Raw genomic sequence first — 17,929 nt, forward strand, 5'->3', positions numbered from 1 at the left:
AGAACAAGACACATATAATATAAATGACTTGTATAGTTTGGTAATTGGTAAAGAGTAAGTACAATTAAATTGTATATTCCTAACAAATACTACTACCACACATGCTAACTAATGTCCATGTGTTCAACAAATATGCAAACACCACTATACATATGCACAACATAAAATAAATTAAAATTTTCATGTTAGTCATAAACATAAAATGTGAGTGTGCTTGAAAAGTCACGTGGGAGTTTTTCGTAATAGTTACAATATTTTGATTTTGATTTTGATTTAAGTGATAAAAACTTAAATAAGGGTAATATCTTTTTCAGCCGTGATCAACCCGGTTTGTAGTGCAGTCTTAGTAGCCTTAATTATTCGGCGGAACCAAACTAGCCCTAATTAAAACGCAATTTTGTCATAAGGGCCCGTTTTCTGTTCAATCAATTGATCGTCATAAAATTTTCGTTGGTACAAATAAAGGTTCTGTCACGTGGGTGGGTCCAGTAGCAGCTGGTTTCCGATCAAAAGATTTTCGTTGACTAAAAGACATGGCGGAAGAACATTTTGACGTCCTGACCAAAACAGGCGAAAAAGCCGGGATCACTAAATCCAGGTGAAACAAATTATTATTATTATTATTATTCCAAATTGAATCTCATTTATTGTTATTATTATTGCGAATGGCAGGGGACTTGTGCATAGAGACGGGGACTACCATCGAGCAGTTCACGTGTGGATATTCTCAGAAACAAGTCAAGAATTACTTTTACAAAAACGTGCCGACTGCAAAGACTCGTGGCCTGGATTATGGGACATTTCTAGTGCTGGACATATTTCTGCCGATCACTCCTCACTTGTAACTGCTAGGTACTTGTTTTTATTAATTATTATATCTTTGGTTATAATCAATTAATTATTAATAGTTTTATGTTGTTTGTTTTCAGGAGGGAGCTTCATGAAGAGCTGGGGTTGCTTCTTCCAAAGGATGCATTTGAATTACTATTCGTTTTTCTGCAAGAATGGTTGGTGCTACTTTTTATGCAGCGTTGAGCATTTTTTATGTTTAAGATAACTTACAAGAGTTTTATTGTAAATAAATGATGATTGCAGTGTCATAAACGATGGTAAATTTATCAACAATGAGTTCAATGATGTATACCTTGTTACAACTCTGGCTCCAATCCCTCTGGAGGCTTTTACTCTTCAGGTGAGATTATATCTATACAAGTTATTGTTCACCTCAAGTCTGTGCTGGTAAATTAGTTTCATTGAGCGTCAGGGGCATTTTGGTTGAGATACTTTTTCCTTCAAGTTAACTATATGGCAAATGATATATTCTCTTGTTTTGTTATATTTATTTTTTATTTTTTCCCTGTAGGAGTCAGAAGTTTCTGCTGTTAAGTATATATACTGGAAAGAATATGAGCAGATCCTTGCAACTGAAGATTCTGAGTATGTCCCGTATGACATGAAGGGGGAATATGCTCAGCTATTCAAAATAATCTCAAAAAGGTAGCAAGTTGCATTTTTTAAAGAATTCAATAATTCATTGCTTCATTGAATGCTGAAAATGTCTTAGTTTTCTCTGTTTATATATGTTGGATTGAAACAAGTTTAGTAGCTATAATCTAAGTGGATTTGGTCATTTAGTCCCATGCAGATTAGAGTTTAGTTTGCTCCAAATTGTCTCGCTATGAAAGAGGCATGTTTTAAAAAACTGTATCTTTGATGTCTACTCTGTTTACTAGTGCAATCACTGGTTTTTACTGGACTACTTTTGATAGGTCTATGTGAGGTTTAAATTAAATGCATGTCGCATGGCCATACTTGATTGCAATATTCAGTGGGATGGAGTGAACTTTGGGATTATGTTTGGTTTGAATAGGAGTTATATTACACTGTATGACAAGGAAGATTTTAAAGCTGTTCTCACTAGAGATTGTTTTGAAATGCAACTATTATTCATTTTTGAGGAGATACCATCTTTAGGAAGTTGATGATGTTCTCATACATTCCTGAAAAGAGACATCATCTTTAGGAAGTTGATTGTTTTCTATAAATTTGTTTAACATATTGCGAGGAGAATGGAGAAAATGGCCGAGGAGGACAATTTCAATAGAGAATGAGGAAAAAGAGTTACACATTCCTTTCTGGTGAGGAACTTCCCATCTGGTGATCTGGGGAGTTTCCTAGTGTACAAGTAAATTTATTAGTTAGCTTCTAATGCATCAACAATCTTTGCAAAAATGGATTCTTTTTGTGCCAATTAATTTTATTCTCACGTTTCAGCTGAATATCTTTTGAACTCATCCCTGAGAAAGTATACATCTTTTTCAAACTCACACAGATAGACAATCATATGGATGAACTACAAGTAGCTTCTTAACTCTCTACCTGTTTATAGAGCTATTACAGGAGCGTCAAATCTCTTCCCGAAATAATGTTTTTTATCTCTCTCTCACTAGTGATTTGATGAAGCACATAATTTCTTCGAAGTAATGTGCCATCTTCAAGTTCATTCCATGTTTTTGTTGATAATTTTGATTGAAATTCCTTAGGTACAATATGGATATGAAGCAACACAGCCTGACTTTACAAAAGCAGCTTGATCGATATGCTTCTATTTGTCTTGATGCAGAGGTATATAACACCGTAATCTTGCATAATGACATTGCCTTGATCGTTTTTATCAGGACATCTGGTGATACTACTTTGCTATTAAACATGTAATCATTTGCTTAAAATTATATGCCTTGTGTTCATTATTGTAAAGAAAAACCATACTATCTTTTCACACACACACACTTTCTTATTGTAGGAAAATAGATTATTCTAAAAGAGATGACTATACATGCCTGTTTTGTGGGGCGACAGAACAAAGCCAACACCTGGTTGGGAAATCATCATTTTGATCTAGCACGTTCCGCTTAGGCTGTCGTTTATTAGGCCATCAAATATTTGCTGAACTTGCTTAAAACAAAACCTAACTGTGAGACTGAAATCTGTATTTTGATCCAAAATATTCTTCTAGTATTAATTGGAAATCCAGGTTATCTTACTGATCAAAAAATGAAAAAAAAGAAGGAAGTCCAGGTTATCTCGTTATAGGCAAAGTTCTGTCTGTCAGACATTAATAAACTGCTAAGTAGCCTAAAGTAGATTACAAAAAGTCTAGGTTACATGGACACACCATATTTTGAAAAAAATCTGCGTCGGATACGTATCCACGTGTCCGTGTCGGACACATATTGCATGTAATTTACCTCAAATTTTGATATCTTGCCGTGTCCGACAATTCGTATCCGTGTCCGATACAGCGTGTCAATGTAACCTAGCAAAAAGTAGGGAATGTATTAATATGAGAGACTTCTTGTTAAGGAAATATATACTCACAACATATACAGTAAGTCAGTAATAAACATAGCGATCTGTTAAAGATATGAAAGGGGTTCCCAAAGGAATAAGTGACTTCTTGGCCAAATGGGGTATGACATATCTCTATCGACAAAATAGTGGGAGCGTCTAGAAGAGCTGTATCTTCTGTGTTATATTGTTGTGTAATTGTTTCAATATCACATGCTGTAAATGTGGACTAAAGGGTGATGCTTCTGGTAATTCACCTCTATGTTTGTCATTTATTTAAGTAAAGGGCTGCTACTCTGAAGTTACAGTATGATGTCTCTGTTTTTTCCATATTTTTTGTCACTTTTTTCTCCATACAATTTTGTAATTTTTAATATGAAAATATAAATTATGTGGTACTTTCTGATTTAAGCTGAAAAGAGAATTAAGTTATGTGCTTTTCGAGGCTATTTTTTTCATTCAATTTACGGTCAGTATTTAAGACCGACTTCACAAAATGCTAATAGAAATTTGACTCGCTCTTATTTGATATATGTGGTACTGATCTTCTCATATTTTTCTGCTAATTTTTTATTTTTTCCTTCCATAGTTGACTGGACTTAAAGAATCTGACAGGGAAGTTCTTGTCGTACTTATTGAAGCTGCAGTTGTAATTGATGAAATCTTCTGTCAGCAGGTTTGTTATTACCTTTCACTGCATACTGGTGTTATGTGTATACATAGTTGTCAACTCTTGAATCGGAATGGGAATTGTTTTCTATTTTTACTAAATCGTATGGAAAAATTACAATTACAATTTTTAATTTTTAATTTTTATACATGTCAAGATTCTAGTTCTTGCTTGATACAATGCAAATCTCCTGAAAAACCAATGATCTGCCGGAATCTTTCATTTTCAAGTGCAAAATTTCTTGGTGAATGTATGGAAAATTAGATTTCTTTATCTTTGGAGCATCCAATTCAAAACCATTTGGCCATGAGTGGAGCAGCCCCAGAACTTATATACTGTTACACAAGGCTTTAAAGGTCTCATGAGGGACTGTACTAAGCAAAAGACAAACCAAGAGGTATATGGAAGTAGTAACAAGGCGATTAGAAGGTGGCCTCACAGTTGACGTGTTGGAAAGCAAAAGGACTCCTACCAACATTCCTAACTAGTACTTTTCTGTTTTTCTGGTTCCAAAAGGGGTGGCTAAACATTTAATGGAATTGTTTAGAAGGTTCTTGTGGGGTGGTGAGGAAGGAAAGTTGAAGACTGATTGGGTCGTGGGATAGACTTCGCCTTTCTAAGGAAAATGGTGGGTTCTGGTGTAGGCTTATTTTGCTAATGATCAAAGATTTGTTGGCTAAATGATTTTGGAGGTATGGAGAATAGGAGGGTCATTTGTGGTGGAAGTTGGTGATGGAGAAGTAAGGGGAAAGAGAAGCCAAGTGGTGTTTGAAGGAGCATAGGAATCCCTATGAGATTACTTTATGGAGGACTATAGCAAGTCGTTGGGACGATTTTGAAAAAGGAATCACTTTTCTTCTCGGTACCGGAGACTCCATTTCCTTTTGGGAGGACATATGGGTGAGGTTAATCCGGTTAGTGTGTAATTTAGTAGAATTTATTCGTTGTCGTCTAATGAAAAAGCTAAGATTTTGGTTTTATGAAAAGAGGGGTAAAATGGGTTGAATGGAATGTTACACTTTGAACTTTAGAAGGGGTCTGAATGATTGGGAGGTTGAAAGTTAGAAGACCTTTGGACCTCCATTCCCCAATTACGAAGTACTTTTGGAGAAATTGGATTTAGTATTAGACGCATGATATCATAGTGAAATAAATTTATCATGTACTGGCCAAGGAATATGCTTTGGAGGCAATTAATAATGATGATGTCCCATACAAGCGTGTTTGAAAAAAATTCTGGCAGACTTACTGTTTAAAGTTTCCTTCTTTTGTTGGGTCGCTTACTTGGGAAGGATTTAAACTATTGATAGCCTAGACAGAGGACTGTAGATCCTAACATTTGCTCATTTTGCGATTGGGTGGAGACTGTAGATCAGGTTCTCGTTATTTATTCCTGGGCATATGGTATCTGGAATTTATTTATTTTTTCCTTTCACAAGCCTTGGACACATCCTTCTAATATTGATATTGGGGAAGGACATTATACTTCACCGCTTCCTTCTAAGGCTTTTGGCTAGCTGAGCATCTACCGGTAGCCATTATTTGGTCACTTAGGAAATAAAGAAACTAAGGGGAGGTCAAGGAAACAAGTTTTGATTGGAAAATAATTTACCCTCCATCTAAAGTATCAGCTTCATCACATGATTAAACAACAAGGAGGAACAGCCAGCAAACGTGCACAGCAAAAACGAAAAAAAATCCCAAACTGAGAATGACAGAAGGCTTTATTACCTCACAGGACGGAATGCCATCTTCCATCCAACCTTTCACTCAAACCCAACCAGCAAACTTAGAGAAGAAAAATATTTTCCAACAAACATTTGTTCATCAGAGCTCAGGTCCAGCAGCAGCAGATAACATCACAAAGGACTGGAGATGACGTTATGAGTCACCAGCCTGCCTAAGATCAGAGGTTTTCTGCTACCATTAGAAGAACTAAAGATTTTATTGCTTGAATAATCAAGTGCATGAAGGATTACAAAAACTCAACCACAGGTGAGCTACGTGGGACTGAACCCATATACTCTACCCTCCTTGTGTGTTTGTGTGTGTGTCTGCATCTGCTTCTAAATTTTACAGTGTTCCAGTTTCCATTTTTACCTACCATTTCTGATGGCTCTGGTGTTTACGTGAATACAAAAAATGTACATGGTTTGTTATCGTCATCGTTACAGTATAAATTCTGTTGGGGTATTGGAGTTGATGTTTTAGTTTATCTTTGACAGGTATGGTACGACAATCCGGCATTGAGAGATTGGTTGAAGGAACATTCTGATGACTCTAACTTGGATAAGTTAAAATGGACGTATTATTCAATTAATAAGAGCCCGTGGTTAGTGATCTCTTCCTCTAACTCTTATCATCTCAATAAGACAGTTTAAGTATCTGGATTTGGAATAGTCTTGGAGGATTTTAATCCTTGGATATGGAAGTAAGAAGAAGAAGAAAAAGGAGAGAAAAGAAGAGAACGAGAGGAAGTGAGGTGCCTGAGATGTACCATTAAGTTTTTGTGTGCTCAAAAACAATTTCAAATTATAATGCAAAACTGATAACTATGTCGTAGCTACCTTCATTTTGTAACACCTACATCCAGTAGTTGGAGAGTGAACGCTATTTGTGTAAATTTGGAAAATCTGTTGAAAAGAATCCTGATTTGTATCATCATAAGCTTCCTATGATTTTATGTGATCAAGACTGAGCTGTTAACTATTAATCCCTCTACTAACAGGTCTTCACTCGATGACAATGAGGCGTTCTTGACAACTGCAGACTCTGCTGTCAAGTTGCTTGCAAAATCAACAAAGACTGTTCCTGGATGGAAGGGCCTTGAATATAAAGTTGCATTCCCCATTCTGAAACCCCCTGGTGCAAATTTCTATCCTCCGGATATGGACAAAAAGGTAAAGCCTGCATTTCTGATTTCATACTTTTCACATATTTATCTCACGATACTTCTGAATCTGTAGGTGTTAGATGGAGCCAAAACTTAGACCCCGTTAATGGATAATGACTTGTGAATCTTTTGATAGTCTTTTGTTTCTAACTTGTCATAGGAATTTGAGTTGTGGAAGAGCAGTCTAAAGGATGATGAGTGTCAAGCTGCTACCGGGTTCTTTGATGTTATTAAAAGACACAGCGAAACTAGTTTGGATGCTTCTATGGACAGTGCTACACATGGTAGTGGTGACAAGGTTGTGAGTTCGATTAATGATCTTTACAGTTTACCATACTCTCAAGAGTATAAGCATTTTCTTACAAAAGCGGCTGAGCTGCTGAGTAAAGCAGGGGATCTCACAGACTCTCTGAGGTAATCTCTTTGCTGAAGTCAAATGTTTTATCTCTTGGGATCTATTTGCACAAACTGTTGTGGACATTGAATGTCTGGTAAAACCTCTCTCTCTTTTTTTTTTTGGTAGTTTGAAGAGGTTTCTAAGAAAGAGAGCTGATGCTTTTCTTTCAAATGACTACTATGATTCAGACATAGCTTGGATGGAATTGGTCAGTATGGTTCTTAAGCTCATGAATATATGCTCAGTATTTGCTAGTGGTGATTTGGTCGATTCTTCTGGCATATACAATTGCATCTCAATAGCTCAAATGTAGGAAACGATTACCACTATGAAAACAACCTTATTATTCAAATAGGAGGGAATAAAACCAACTCTATTACCCTTTCTCAGCCCCCAACACCAAATCTTCCATTAAACAGGGAAATATATTCAAATCAATGTAAAATAAAAGAAATGTACTCAGGCGCGCTTCAGAATCTCATGGAGAAAAACGATCCTAAGCTATAGCCTCTCTTCTAGTTGAAGAGGCTTATGGTTCACACTAATGAGATGCGCACAACCCATGCCTCGAGGCTTGATTTCTGAGCTGCCTTTCTCGGACCTTTTTTCAGACTTGAGGCTTAAGCCTCAGTGGAGGCCTTTTTTTAAAGCTGTTTTGTATTTGTATTTGTATTTGTATTTGTATTTGTATTTGTATTTGAATTTGAATTTCCAAAACCGTTTCTTTCAAGTTTGCCAAGACCATATAAGTCCCATGGTTTTTATTTTATTGAATTTTCTGAGATTGAATTTTCTTTTGCTGTTTTTTATTTTATTCCTTTTTAGTATTTTATAAATCGATGCTATGTTAATACTTAATACATGTCTTATTGCTATCAACTTTTGGTTGGAGGTTGGAATGGAAATTTTGTTGCTTAATATTCCAAATATCCGATACCTCACCGCCTCGGGTACAAAGTCTCACCATTAAAAATGTTGTCATCCGTCTTGAGCCAGTTTGAGTCTTTGAGAGCGGCAATGTGAATGAGGACAAGTTTGGTGCTGCATCCCAATTCAATTATGGTCATACAAAGGCACCCACACCAGGGTCATACATCATCCAATTCAATGAATATAGTAAGGGCTGGGAAATAGTAAGGTTTGGGTTTATGACTTGACATGGTTTCTTGAAGCCACATCACCACATGAACAATGGGTGATCCCACATTCATACTTATTCTGTTTGCCATGGCTACACATGATGTTCTCCACCCCATGGACACCCAGTCCAAGACCTTCTGACTATCTGGTATTGCCATCATAAACTGCTAACAATAGTTTTTGCCTTCTTACTGTCCCAGCTTCTATCATACATTCCTACCTCAACTTCTCTTCCCTTTTGGTGTGGTTCCCAACCTCAGCTCATAATCCTCCTCATGTTGTGCTTCACTTCCCAATTTGGTATTTACGAGTTTGAAGTATTACTAAATAAAGTAGGAAATCGTGAATAGTTTTGAGGTTAATACTCCTTGTAAGTCTTAAAACATTGCTTATTATATATTAAGACTGACTTGGTTATTAATGTTTAAGCCTGACTCATCTATATGCCTCAAAACAGGAAAATCTTAATGAGCTTTATCTATATCCTCCATCTCCTTTTGATATCATAATCATCTCGAATGCTTTAACCAAGAAATAGATGTTGCAACATAAATCAGATTCCAGAATCCTACTTCAACGGCCATTTCATCAGTCAAAGCATGACTGAAAAATGGTTTTTGATTTGTTCAAAATAGTTATGCAGAATTTTACGTTCTTAGCGTTACATTTTCAAGCTATGTTTTGCTTTTAAACTGATATAACTATATAGTGAGTTTGAATAGATTTCCACCGGAGTAATTCTTCTAGTAGTTGGTTTAGATAGGATCTGGCTTTCCTTGACCCCTGGTGTTTTTTTGACCTATACCTAATCTAGGAAGCACGGATACCGATACGCGACACAAATACGACACAATACGGATCGCGGACATGACATTTTTCAAAAGTATAGGACACGGATACGTCATGGACACGTTTGAATAATATATATATAAATATTATATAATTGAGCATTTTTCACCAAATTCAAATTAAAATGGCAATTCTACTTCATAAAATGACTAATTCAAACACATTAAGCAGCAACTTACATGTATAACTTGGATTCACTTCATCTTTCTTCTCTTGCATCTCTTCTTAACTTGGATTTTATTTCACTTGTTTTTTTTTTGTTGAAGTTCCAGAAAAATTTCTTGTATGTGTGAGATTACTGTCCCCCGCGTGTCCCCTGCGTATCCCCCGCGTGTCGTAATTAAAAAATTAATTATAAAATCGGATACTCCAAATCGCATATCCGACATGTATCAGACGCGTATCGGGGCGTATCCGTGTCGGACACGGATACTTCACCCTTAGGGACGTATCGGTGCTTCATAGTACCTAATTTATAATATCTGGTGTCAGAGGTTCTTGGATGTAATTTGATTCTTTATCATCTTAACAACTTCTAATATCCACTTGCCAATGTGTGTTTTGGCTGTTTGTAGGACTCCAAACTCGACGTCACTATTGGCCCGTATGAGACATATGAAGATACCCTTTTTGGATACAAGGTATAGCTAACCATATATAACAATATAAAGCTAACCTTGCCATCTTCTGTTTCATTAATGTAGCAATTATGTAAATTTGTTTCTTGCATCTTCAGTTCATCTATTATGTTGTTTCTCTATCACAACTAAACACACTATTCACCAGACTTTTAGCACTATTACAACTTTCAACACTATTTTCTCACTTCTCTTTCTCAGCCGCCCTTTCTCTCCCTCGGACCTTTTTTCTTTTTCTTTTCTTCTTTTTTCCTCTCCTCTTCTCTTTTATATAATCCCTCACCCCTTTCTAGCCCTCCATTTGTCCCCCACCCCCAATCTTACTTACCTCATTCATTCCATTCCATGCGTAGGGTTTCCGTACCGCGACCACATGCCTTTGCTCCGATCCTGTACACTGCGGCTAAGTGCCATAAATTGACCTGGGCGTATCTACCCGCTGATATCTTTGGTCCCTTATCCTACCACCACAGATGCCCCCTCTCGAGTCCGCGATCCTCCTGCGATCGGGGGTCGGGGCCGGCTCATTCTATCTTTCTGTTGTGGCCTTCCACCTCCCTTGCATCGCTGGATTCACACGCCCCCCCGTGCCTCGCCTTCGCCCATTCGATTCCCCGTGGTTCCACGCCACATCTCCCTCGGTTTGGTCCTTTTGGTGTCTCCTCGATTTCAGCTCCTCTCAAGTTACGGTTTTACCCTTCCCTTTTTATAAAAGCCCGCTCAATTCTTCCTTCTTTCTCATTTTGCCTTCTACTCTCCTCTAGATTTATTTTCGCCACCACTCACTCATCTTCTCTTTTTGGTTACTCCGATCAAGTGCGCGGTCGTACCCTGTGTTTTCCTTCCGCTAAAGCTCCTGTATCAGCCACTCTCCCTTCCCCAGGTTGGTCTTCTTCTCTCTCTATTTCATTTTTCTTTTTGTACTGTGCATTCCCATTTTAAACTACGATTCTCTCTTTCCCCCATCTTTGTCATGTTGTGACCGTGTGTCTTCTTCCCCATTTCTGTCATTGACAACTTCTGGAGAGTCATGTATGCCGCGAACCACTACAATGAATCTGGGATACCCAAGATAACGGTTCGCGATATGACCGCTCACTATTACATAAAAAAGAGCACCAAGGACGTCAGTGTGGGATATCATTTCTTCTGCGTCCGCCCTAGAAAACAATCCTTTGTCCTCCGTGTCACCTCTTCATATAAAGTATGACACCATTATCCGCTGTACATTTCAGGAAACTTCCTATCCGCGGATCTTTCTCCTGAACTGACCTTTAATCATCTGGCCTTCCTTTCCAGTGGTGAGTCCCCTTTTATTTACTATTCAATATGTATGTACCGTGGTCCCCCATCTGATCTTGTAATTCTTTTCTACAGGTTGGCGACCAGACTCGAAGTTGCGACCTTACGACTATATCTCCTCCACTATTTTCCAAAAGATCCGCAACCTGGGACCCTCCCAATCTGCAGTTTTTGGAATTGATCCCACTATCGCCGCTCCGCTACTGTCAGACCCCCAATTGAAGGCTATTGGAGGGCATAGTGCCCCCTTTTTCCGTCCCCCTCCTCCCAAGGAACGAAACCTCAGAACTCACCGCCTCCCCCAAAAAGACGCCATCCCCCCAAGAAATCCCAACACCCCACAGTAACTACCCGCCAACCCCCACTTTATTCCTCCAACTCCCCTTCCCATTCCACAACTCATCCCTTTTACAAATCCCTGACCACTTGGGAAGATCAATAGCTATCCACTCATTCTCTCTCTGCGGCTTCCCCCCACTCTGACATGGGTGCTAACAAGAGGAAGTTATTTGACAGCGACTCGGACGAGGATGCCGTCACCGAGGTTGACCCCACCACTGTCGCCCGCTCATTTCCTGGCCCGGCTTCCAAGCGTCCGCGGCATTCTGCATTTGATGAGCCCCCCGCCAATCTGCATACTTCAATACCTGCTGCCCCCACCCGTCCAGAACAGCGGCCTAGTAAGGAGACGACTTCCGATCTGGCAAAGGGGTCACCGACCACGCCCCTCGCTTTACGCCTCTACCTTCAAGGTCCGAAATCGCATCGTAAATGCCAATGATTCGTCCTTGGAAAACCCTGCGGTGGCATCCTCCCTGTTCTATGGGTCTCACCTTCCCAAAGATCTCGCTTACGCAGAAGGGGGCTCATTAGATCATAACAGAACCTCGTTCTACACTGGCTGGGAGAATGTACTCTTTTCCTCCCACTAGGTAGCTTTCTTCCTCTTTTCTAGATAGCCTGACCCTTACTATCTCTTTCAGATGAGCTTGGATATCTCCTACATGATCCGCGGCCTCTTTGGTGCTAAGTCCAAAATTGAATTACTGGAGAAAGAAGTCGTCCGACTTGAACAGCTGAATGAGGCCGCGGAACTGGATAAACTCAGATCCCAGGACGAGCTCAAGTCCGCTGAGGCCTCTCACCTGGCATATATGGATAAGGTTAATGACCGCCTGAGTCACCGCCAAAACCCTACTCTCGCAGCATAACTAAGCCACCTCAGCTCTCTCCCAGAAGCACCAAGAAGACACAATGGCCCTTCTCAAGCAGCATGAATCTGATATGGATGAACTTCAGGATCATTTTCAGGCACTGGCCGACAAGAGGGTGGTCAAGAAGATCAAGGAGGAGTATGACTGGCTTATCAAGGAAGGCCGGCTCCTTCCAGAAGCCCCTCTCGCCCCTTGGATCCGAGGTCGCTGTGGTACCCGTGGATCCTGCTTCCTCTACTGCGGTCACTGCTCCCGAGATAGCGGAGTTGGTGGTTAGGGCCATTAATGCGGCTGCGGATGCTGTTATTGAGGAGGCCGCTGATGACGTGGTCCGCAAAGATGTTTAGATTCCCTTTGAGCATAGTTTCTGTGTGCTCTGTCTTGTTTTTATTACCGTTGTCTTTTGCTACACTTGTTACTCTACACTTTTATTCTCCCTAATGATTGTTGATGAGGATTGATTGCCTTCTTTTGATTGTGATTGTTGTGTTATTTGCCTTGCAAAATCAGTTTTGTTTATGCTTTATCTCTTTGTGGGCCCAATACAATGTAATGCACTTCTCGTAATGAAGCTCATGTTCCCACATTTACTCCTCCCTATTGAAAGCAACTCAATTTACCTTATCTTTTTTGGCTTAGCCACTTGATTGCCCTTGACTGTGTTGGGGCACCTCACCTTCTCCCCACTCAGGTCGGACCCCTCGTCCGCGGCATGTGGCAACTCACTTGCCTTGGATCTCATGTCCACCAGCCGGGTCAACTCACTTTGCCTCGGTTTGGTTGGGACCTCATATCTACAATGGGGCAGCTCATTTTTGCCCCAGTTTAGTTCGGACCTCTCGTCCGTGAAGGGCTCATCCCCTCCACCGCCTTTACTCTGAAGGGCAAGCGAAAGTTAATGCAACATTGTCCATCCCAAAAGTGCCATGGTTTTATATATTTACAAATAACTCATGCAGCTGATGACCTCTCGTATTACATTTACTCGTGAAATTTTTTCAACAATCTCACATTCCAAGGTCTCTCTTACCATTTTTCCCTCCATGGTTTGTAATTTGTAAGTACCTGTCCCTCCAACATCAACCACGGTATAGGGCCCCTCCCAATTTGGACCCAATTTCCCCTCACTCGCTTTCTTTGTGCTAGAAGTCACTCTGCGAAGCACCAGGTCTCCTACTTTGAATCTCCTCAATCTCACCCTCTTGTTGTATTGCCTTTGGAGGCGGTGATGATACTATTCCAGTCTTATGCGCGCGGTGTCCTTTCTTTCTTCAGCCAAATTCATGTCCCTGGACAGGATGCTCCAGTTTGACCCATCCTCGACAGCTCGGGTTTGGGTGGTAGCCGTAACCATTTCTGACGGTATCACGGTCTCTATGCCATATGCCAGTGAGAAAGGAGTCTCCTTAGTGGTTGTCTGTGGTGTAGTTCGATAAGCCCACAACATATATGGTTTAATTCGTCGGCCCAAACCCCTTTTTAATCCTCCAATTTTCTCTTGAGATTGTTGAGTATGGTTTTCTTGGAAAACTCAGCCTGTCCATTGCCCTCGGGGTTGTATGGGGTCAAGAATCCCTGTTTCACATGATAGACTTGTAAAAATTCTTTCACTTTAGAGCCGGTGAACTAGGTTCCGTTGTCCGCGATAATAGCGTGGGGTAGCCCGAACTGACATTATGTTCTCTCACAAGAATTTGACCACTTGCACCTCTTTCACTTGCTGCAGCGGCACGGCCTCAATCCATTTGGTAAAGTAGTCAGTAGCAGCCAACATGAATCTCCTCTTATCATTGGCCATGGGCAGTGGCCCCACTATATCGAGGGCTCACATCGCGAACGGCCAGGGACTAGACACATTATGCAGCAGCTCAGCTGGGGCAAATATCAACTGAGAAAACCTCCGACATTTCTCACACTTTTTGGCAAACTCCACAGCGTTTCTCTTCATGTGAGGCCAAAAGTATTCTTGTGTTAACAGTCGGTGGGTGTTGTCCTGCCCGCTGAATGGCTCCCACAATCTCCCTCGTAACTCACGAGCTCTCTTCTTGCGCCGCCTCCTCGACATTTTTCGAAAGGCGCCCTTGAAATTTTTCCTCAGATAATTCCCTCCCGTCAGGCGTACCTCTGGGACGCTTGTTCCAGTCTTCTCTTCTCTCTCTTATCAATCACCTCGTACCCAGATAAGAATTGCTTGATAGGCTCCATCCATCCTTCATCCTTTTCCGCGGCACTCAAGATCTCCTCCGAGGCTCCTCGTTCTTTGGCCTCAATCGATTTTCTTACTTTGATAATCCTCTCCTCTGACCCTGGCATGGCTGCGGCTGCATAGGCCAGAGCATCTGCATGACGGTTCTCCCCGCGGTTTAAGTGTACGAATTGGATTCGTGTGAACTTCGCCGCCCACCTATGTAAGACTTCAAAATATTTCGCCATTCGGGGACATCTCGCCGCGAATCCGCCGTTCGCTTGACATACCACCAGATTCGAGTCTGAGTATACGGTAAGTTCCTTTACACCCAAACCCTCAGCCATTCTCAAGCCCGCAATCACCGTCTCATATTCTGACCCATTATTTGAAGCCGCGAATCCCAACTTCATTGTTTGTTCCAATCTATTGTTTTCCGGCGTAACCAGTACCACACCTATTCCGCTGCTTGCATCTGTTGCCGATCCATCCGCGAATACCTTCCAACCATTCCTCTCATCCCATGGGTTCAAGTGATCCTGTTTCTCTTCTCGTTCGGGCTCTAAGACCATCTCTTCCCCCCACGTAGGATCTTCGCAGAAACTCGCCAAAACTCGGGCCATCATCTTTCTTCTCCACCGGGCCCGATTTGATATTGGATCTCATATGAACTCAGCATCACGGCCCATTTTAGTATTCTTCCTGATTTTTTAGCTCTCAGAGCTTGTTTAAGGGGCAAATTCGTTACCACGATCACTGCATAAGCTTCGAAATACGGTTTCAACTTCAGGGCTGAGAATATTAAGGCAAGAACATACTTTTCCACTCGGTTGTACTTAGTCTCCGCATTTAACAAAGTCTTACTCTGGAAATACACCGACTTTTCCATCTTATCCACAACGCGAACGAGGACCGAGCTGATCGCATACTCCGTGACCCCCAGGTACAAATACAACTTCTCTCCCATTTCGGGCCGCGACAACAAAGGTGCTTCCCCAAGATATCTTTTTAACTCTTGAAACGCTTTCTCACACTCTGCTGTCCATGCAAAATCTGTAGAGTTTTTCAACAACCTATACAGCGGCCTACATTTGTCGGATGATTTTGAAATGAATTTGTTTAGGGCCGCGACTCTCCCTGCCAATTGCTGCACTTCTTTCACCGTTTGAGGCGACGATATTTTCCACCAATTACCTTATCTGTTCGGGGTTAGCCTCTATTCCCCGCTGTGTCACAATATACTCCAAAAATTTTCCAGTGGTGACTCCGATTGTGCATTTCTTTGGGTTGAGTTTCAAATTGTGCACTTACAGTATCCTAAATGTCTCCCTCAAACCCTCCAAGTGCTTTTCCTCTGACATGCTTTTCTCCACCATATCGTCTATGTATATCTCAATTCTCTTTCGAATTTTGCTCTCGAACATTTTCTCCCCCAACCGTTGGAAAGTGGCTCCTGCGTTTTTTAACCCAAATGACATTCTCGTATAGCAGTAAGTACCCCCTTCCACCACAAAAGGCGTCTTTTCCTGGTCCGGTCCATACATCGCAACCTGATTGTATCCCATGGATGCATCCATAAATGAAAACATTTTGAACTCCGCAGTTCTGTCCACCAACTCATCTACTCGCGGCATAGGATAATTGTCCTTGGGGCACTCCAAGTTTACATCCGTAAAGTCAACACACATTTGCACCTTGCCATTTTTCTTTGGGACCGCGACTATATTAGACAACCAGTCCGTGAACTCCACCTCCCTTATGATTCCCGCTCATTTCAGCTTGGCAACTTCCTTCCGGATTCCTTCCGCGTACTTAGGTCTCACGCTCCTCATCTTCTGTCTTACTGGTTTCGCATCCTCCCTCATGTGCAGTCGGTGACATGCGAAATCAGGGTCCAACCCGGTGATATCCTCTATCCCCCATGCAAACACATCCCTGTTCTCCGACAAGCACTGTACCAACTTACTTTTCCACTCTTCCGACAAATTCGACCCTATTGATGTAAATTTCTCTTCTTTGCCTGCCCCAGGTTTACTACCTCCACCTCATCTAAAGTCTTCGGACCCATCACGACCTCCTCCTCCCCCTCCACCGCCCCGCACTGTAATTGCTATACCTGCCTTTTCCTGCGGTTCAATGATTCTCCTCCAGGTCCGCGGACCATCTTTTTAACGGTATCCTAATGACTGTTCTTCGATGCCACCTGATCGCCGCGGACTTCATACATTCCCATTGAAGTGGGAAATCGAATAACTTGGTAATAGGTCGAAGGCACCGCTTTCATTTTGTGGATCCACCTCCTTCCTAGGATCGCGTTGTATTGGGAGTTAGAGTCGACCACCATAAATCTTGAGAACACAATCACAGGCCCTGTCGTCACTGGTAACAAAAGCTCTCCCATAAGCTCCGTGACACTCCCATTAAACCCATACAAACTGGACTGCGGCGGCCTTAGTTGCCCCGGATCGATCCTCATTTCATCTAACGCTTCCCTAAACAGCAAGTTCACCGCACTGCCACAATCAATCAGTACCCTTTTGACCATGTAATTGCCCATCGCCACTGTAATGACCAACGCATCTTCATGTGGAGTATCGACGGCGCGGAGATCTGCACTGGAAAATATAATCTTATCTTTCCCGTTCATTGTCCCTGCACTATATCGCGGTCCTATGGTCGACTCATTGACTTGCTGAATACTTGCCGTCTTTCTTACCTTATCTCTGTGGGCGTTGTGACTTAGAACTTCTCCACTAAAAATAACATTGATGGTTCCCAATATTCTCCCTGGAGCTGGCACCGGCTCCACATTCGGGGCCTCTGCTATAAACTCTCTCATCATTCCCTTCTGTATCAATCTCTGGACCAACCATTTCAATGCATAACAATTATTAGTTTCATGATTGCGTACTTGGTGGTGGTACGCACAGTAACTTGTTTGGCATTTCGACAAGGATAGTTCGCGGTCCCTCGTACCCTTGCATGTTCTTGATCAACGACAATATCTTACTCAGCGGCCTGTTTAAAGGCGTATGTTCTAGCTCGCGGTATGACTTCCTTTCCCTCTGTTCTCTCTGCGCTATCTCTCTACTCCTTTCCGGACGCGATGGATGTCCGCGATATCGTTCATTACCTCGGTCCGCCGACTCTGTCTTTCTGCGATCACCTTCTTTCTCTATCGATGACACTGCCTTTGCCACTCTCTTAGAATCCTTCTGCATTGTGTCCTCGTATCTAATATACTTCTCTATCTGCGGATATAACTAGTGCAAGGTCGCGATCTCATTCTTTAC

The 17,929-nt window shown here is 41.4% G+C and overlaps 1 protein-coding gene across 8 annotated transcripts in view; it reads left to right on the forward strand.

Moving 5' to 3' along the window:
• Positions 1-280: 280 nt before the first annotated feature.
• The window catches only part of NUDT3 (nudix hydrolase homolog 3), a 49,764-nt gene continuing 32,115 nt past the window's right edge, over positions 281-17,929 (forward strand). For 2 of the 8 annotated variants that reach the window (XM_086601956.1, XM_086601958.1), the window contains exons 1-12: positions 308-598; positions 673-852; positions 930-1,007; positions 1,096-1,192; positions 1,364-1,497; positions 2,544-2,625; positions 3,938-4,024; positions 6,244-6,350; positions 6,747-6,918; positions 7,072-7,325; positions 7,435-7,516; positions 9,873-9,938. In XM_086601956.1, coding sequence (XP_086458082.1) covers positions 534-598; positions 673-852; positions 930-1,007; positions 1,096-1,192; positions 1,364-1,497; positions 2,544-2,625; positions 3,938-4,024; positions 6,244-6,350; positions 6,747-6,918; positions 7,072-7,325; positions 7,435-7,516; positions 9,873-9,938 — 1,404 coding nt within the window. In that variant the 5' untranslated portion in view covers positions 308-533. Of the gene's footprint in view, positions 599-672; positions 853-929; positions 1,008-1,095; positions 1,193-1,363; positions 1,498-2,543; positions 2,626-3,937; positions 4,025-6,243; positions 6,351-6,746; positions 6,919-7,071; positions 7,326-7,434; positions 7,517-9,872; positions 9,939-17,929 lie in introns of all 8 variants that reach the window. The other 6 variants (XM_086601957.1, XM_086601960.1, XM_086601959.1 and 3 more) reach the window with 5 other exon arrangements.

Source organism: Coptis chinensis, chromosome 3 (assembly GCF_015680905.1).
Source record: "Coptis chinensis isolate HL-2020 chromosome 3, ASM1568090v1, whole genome shotgun sequence".
Lineage (NCBI taxonomy): Eukaryota > Viridiplantae > Streptophyta > Magnoliopsida > Ranunculales > Ranunculaceae > Coptis > Coptis chinensis.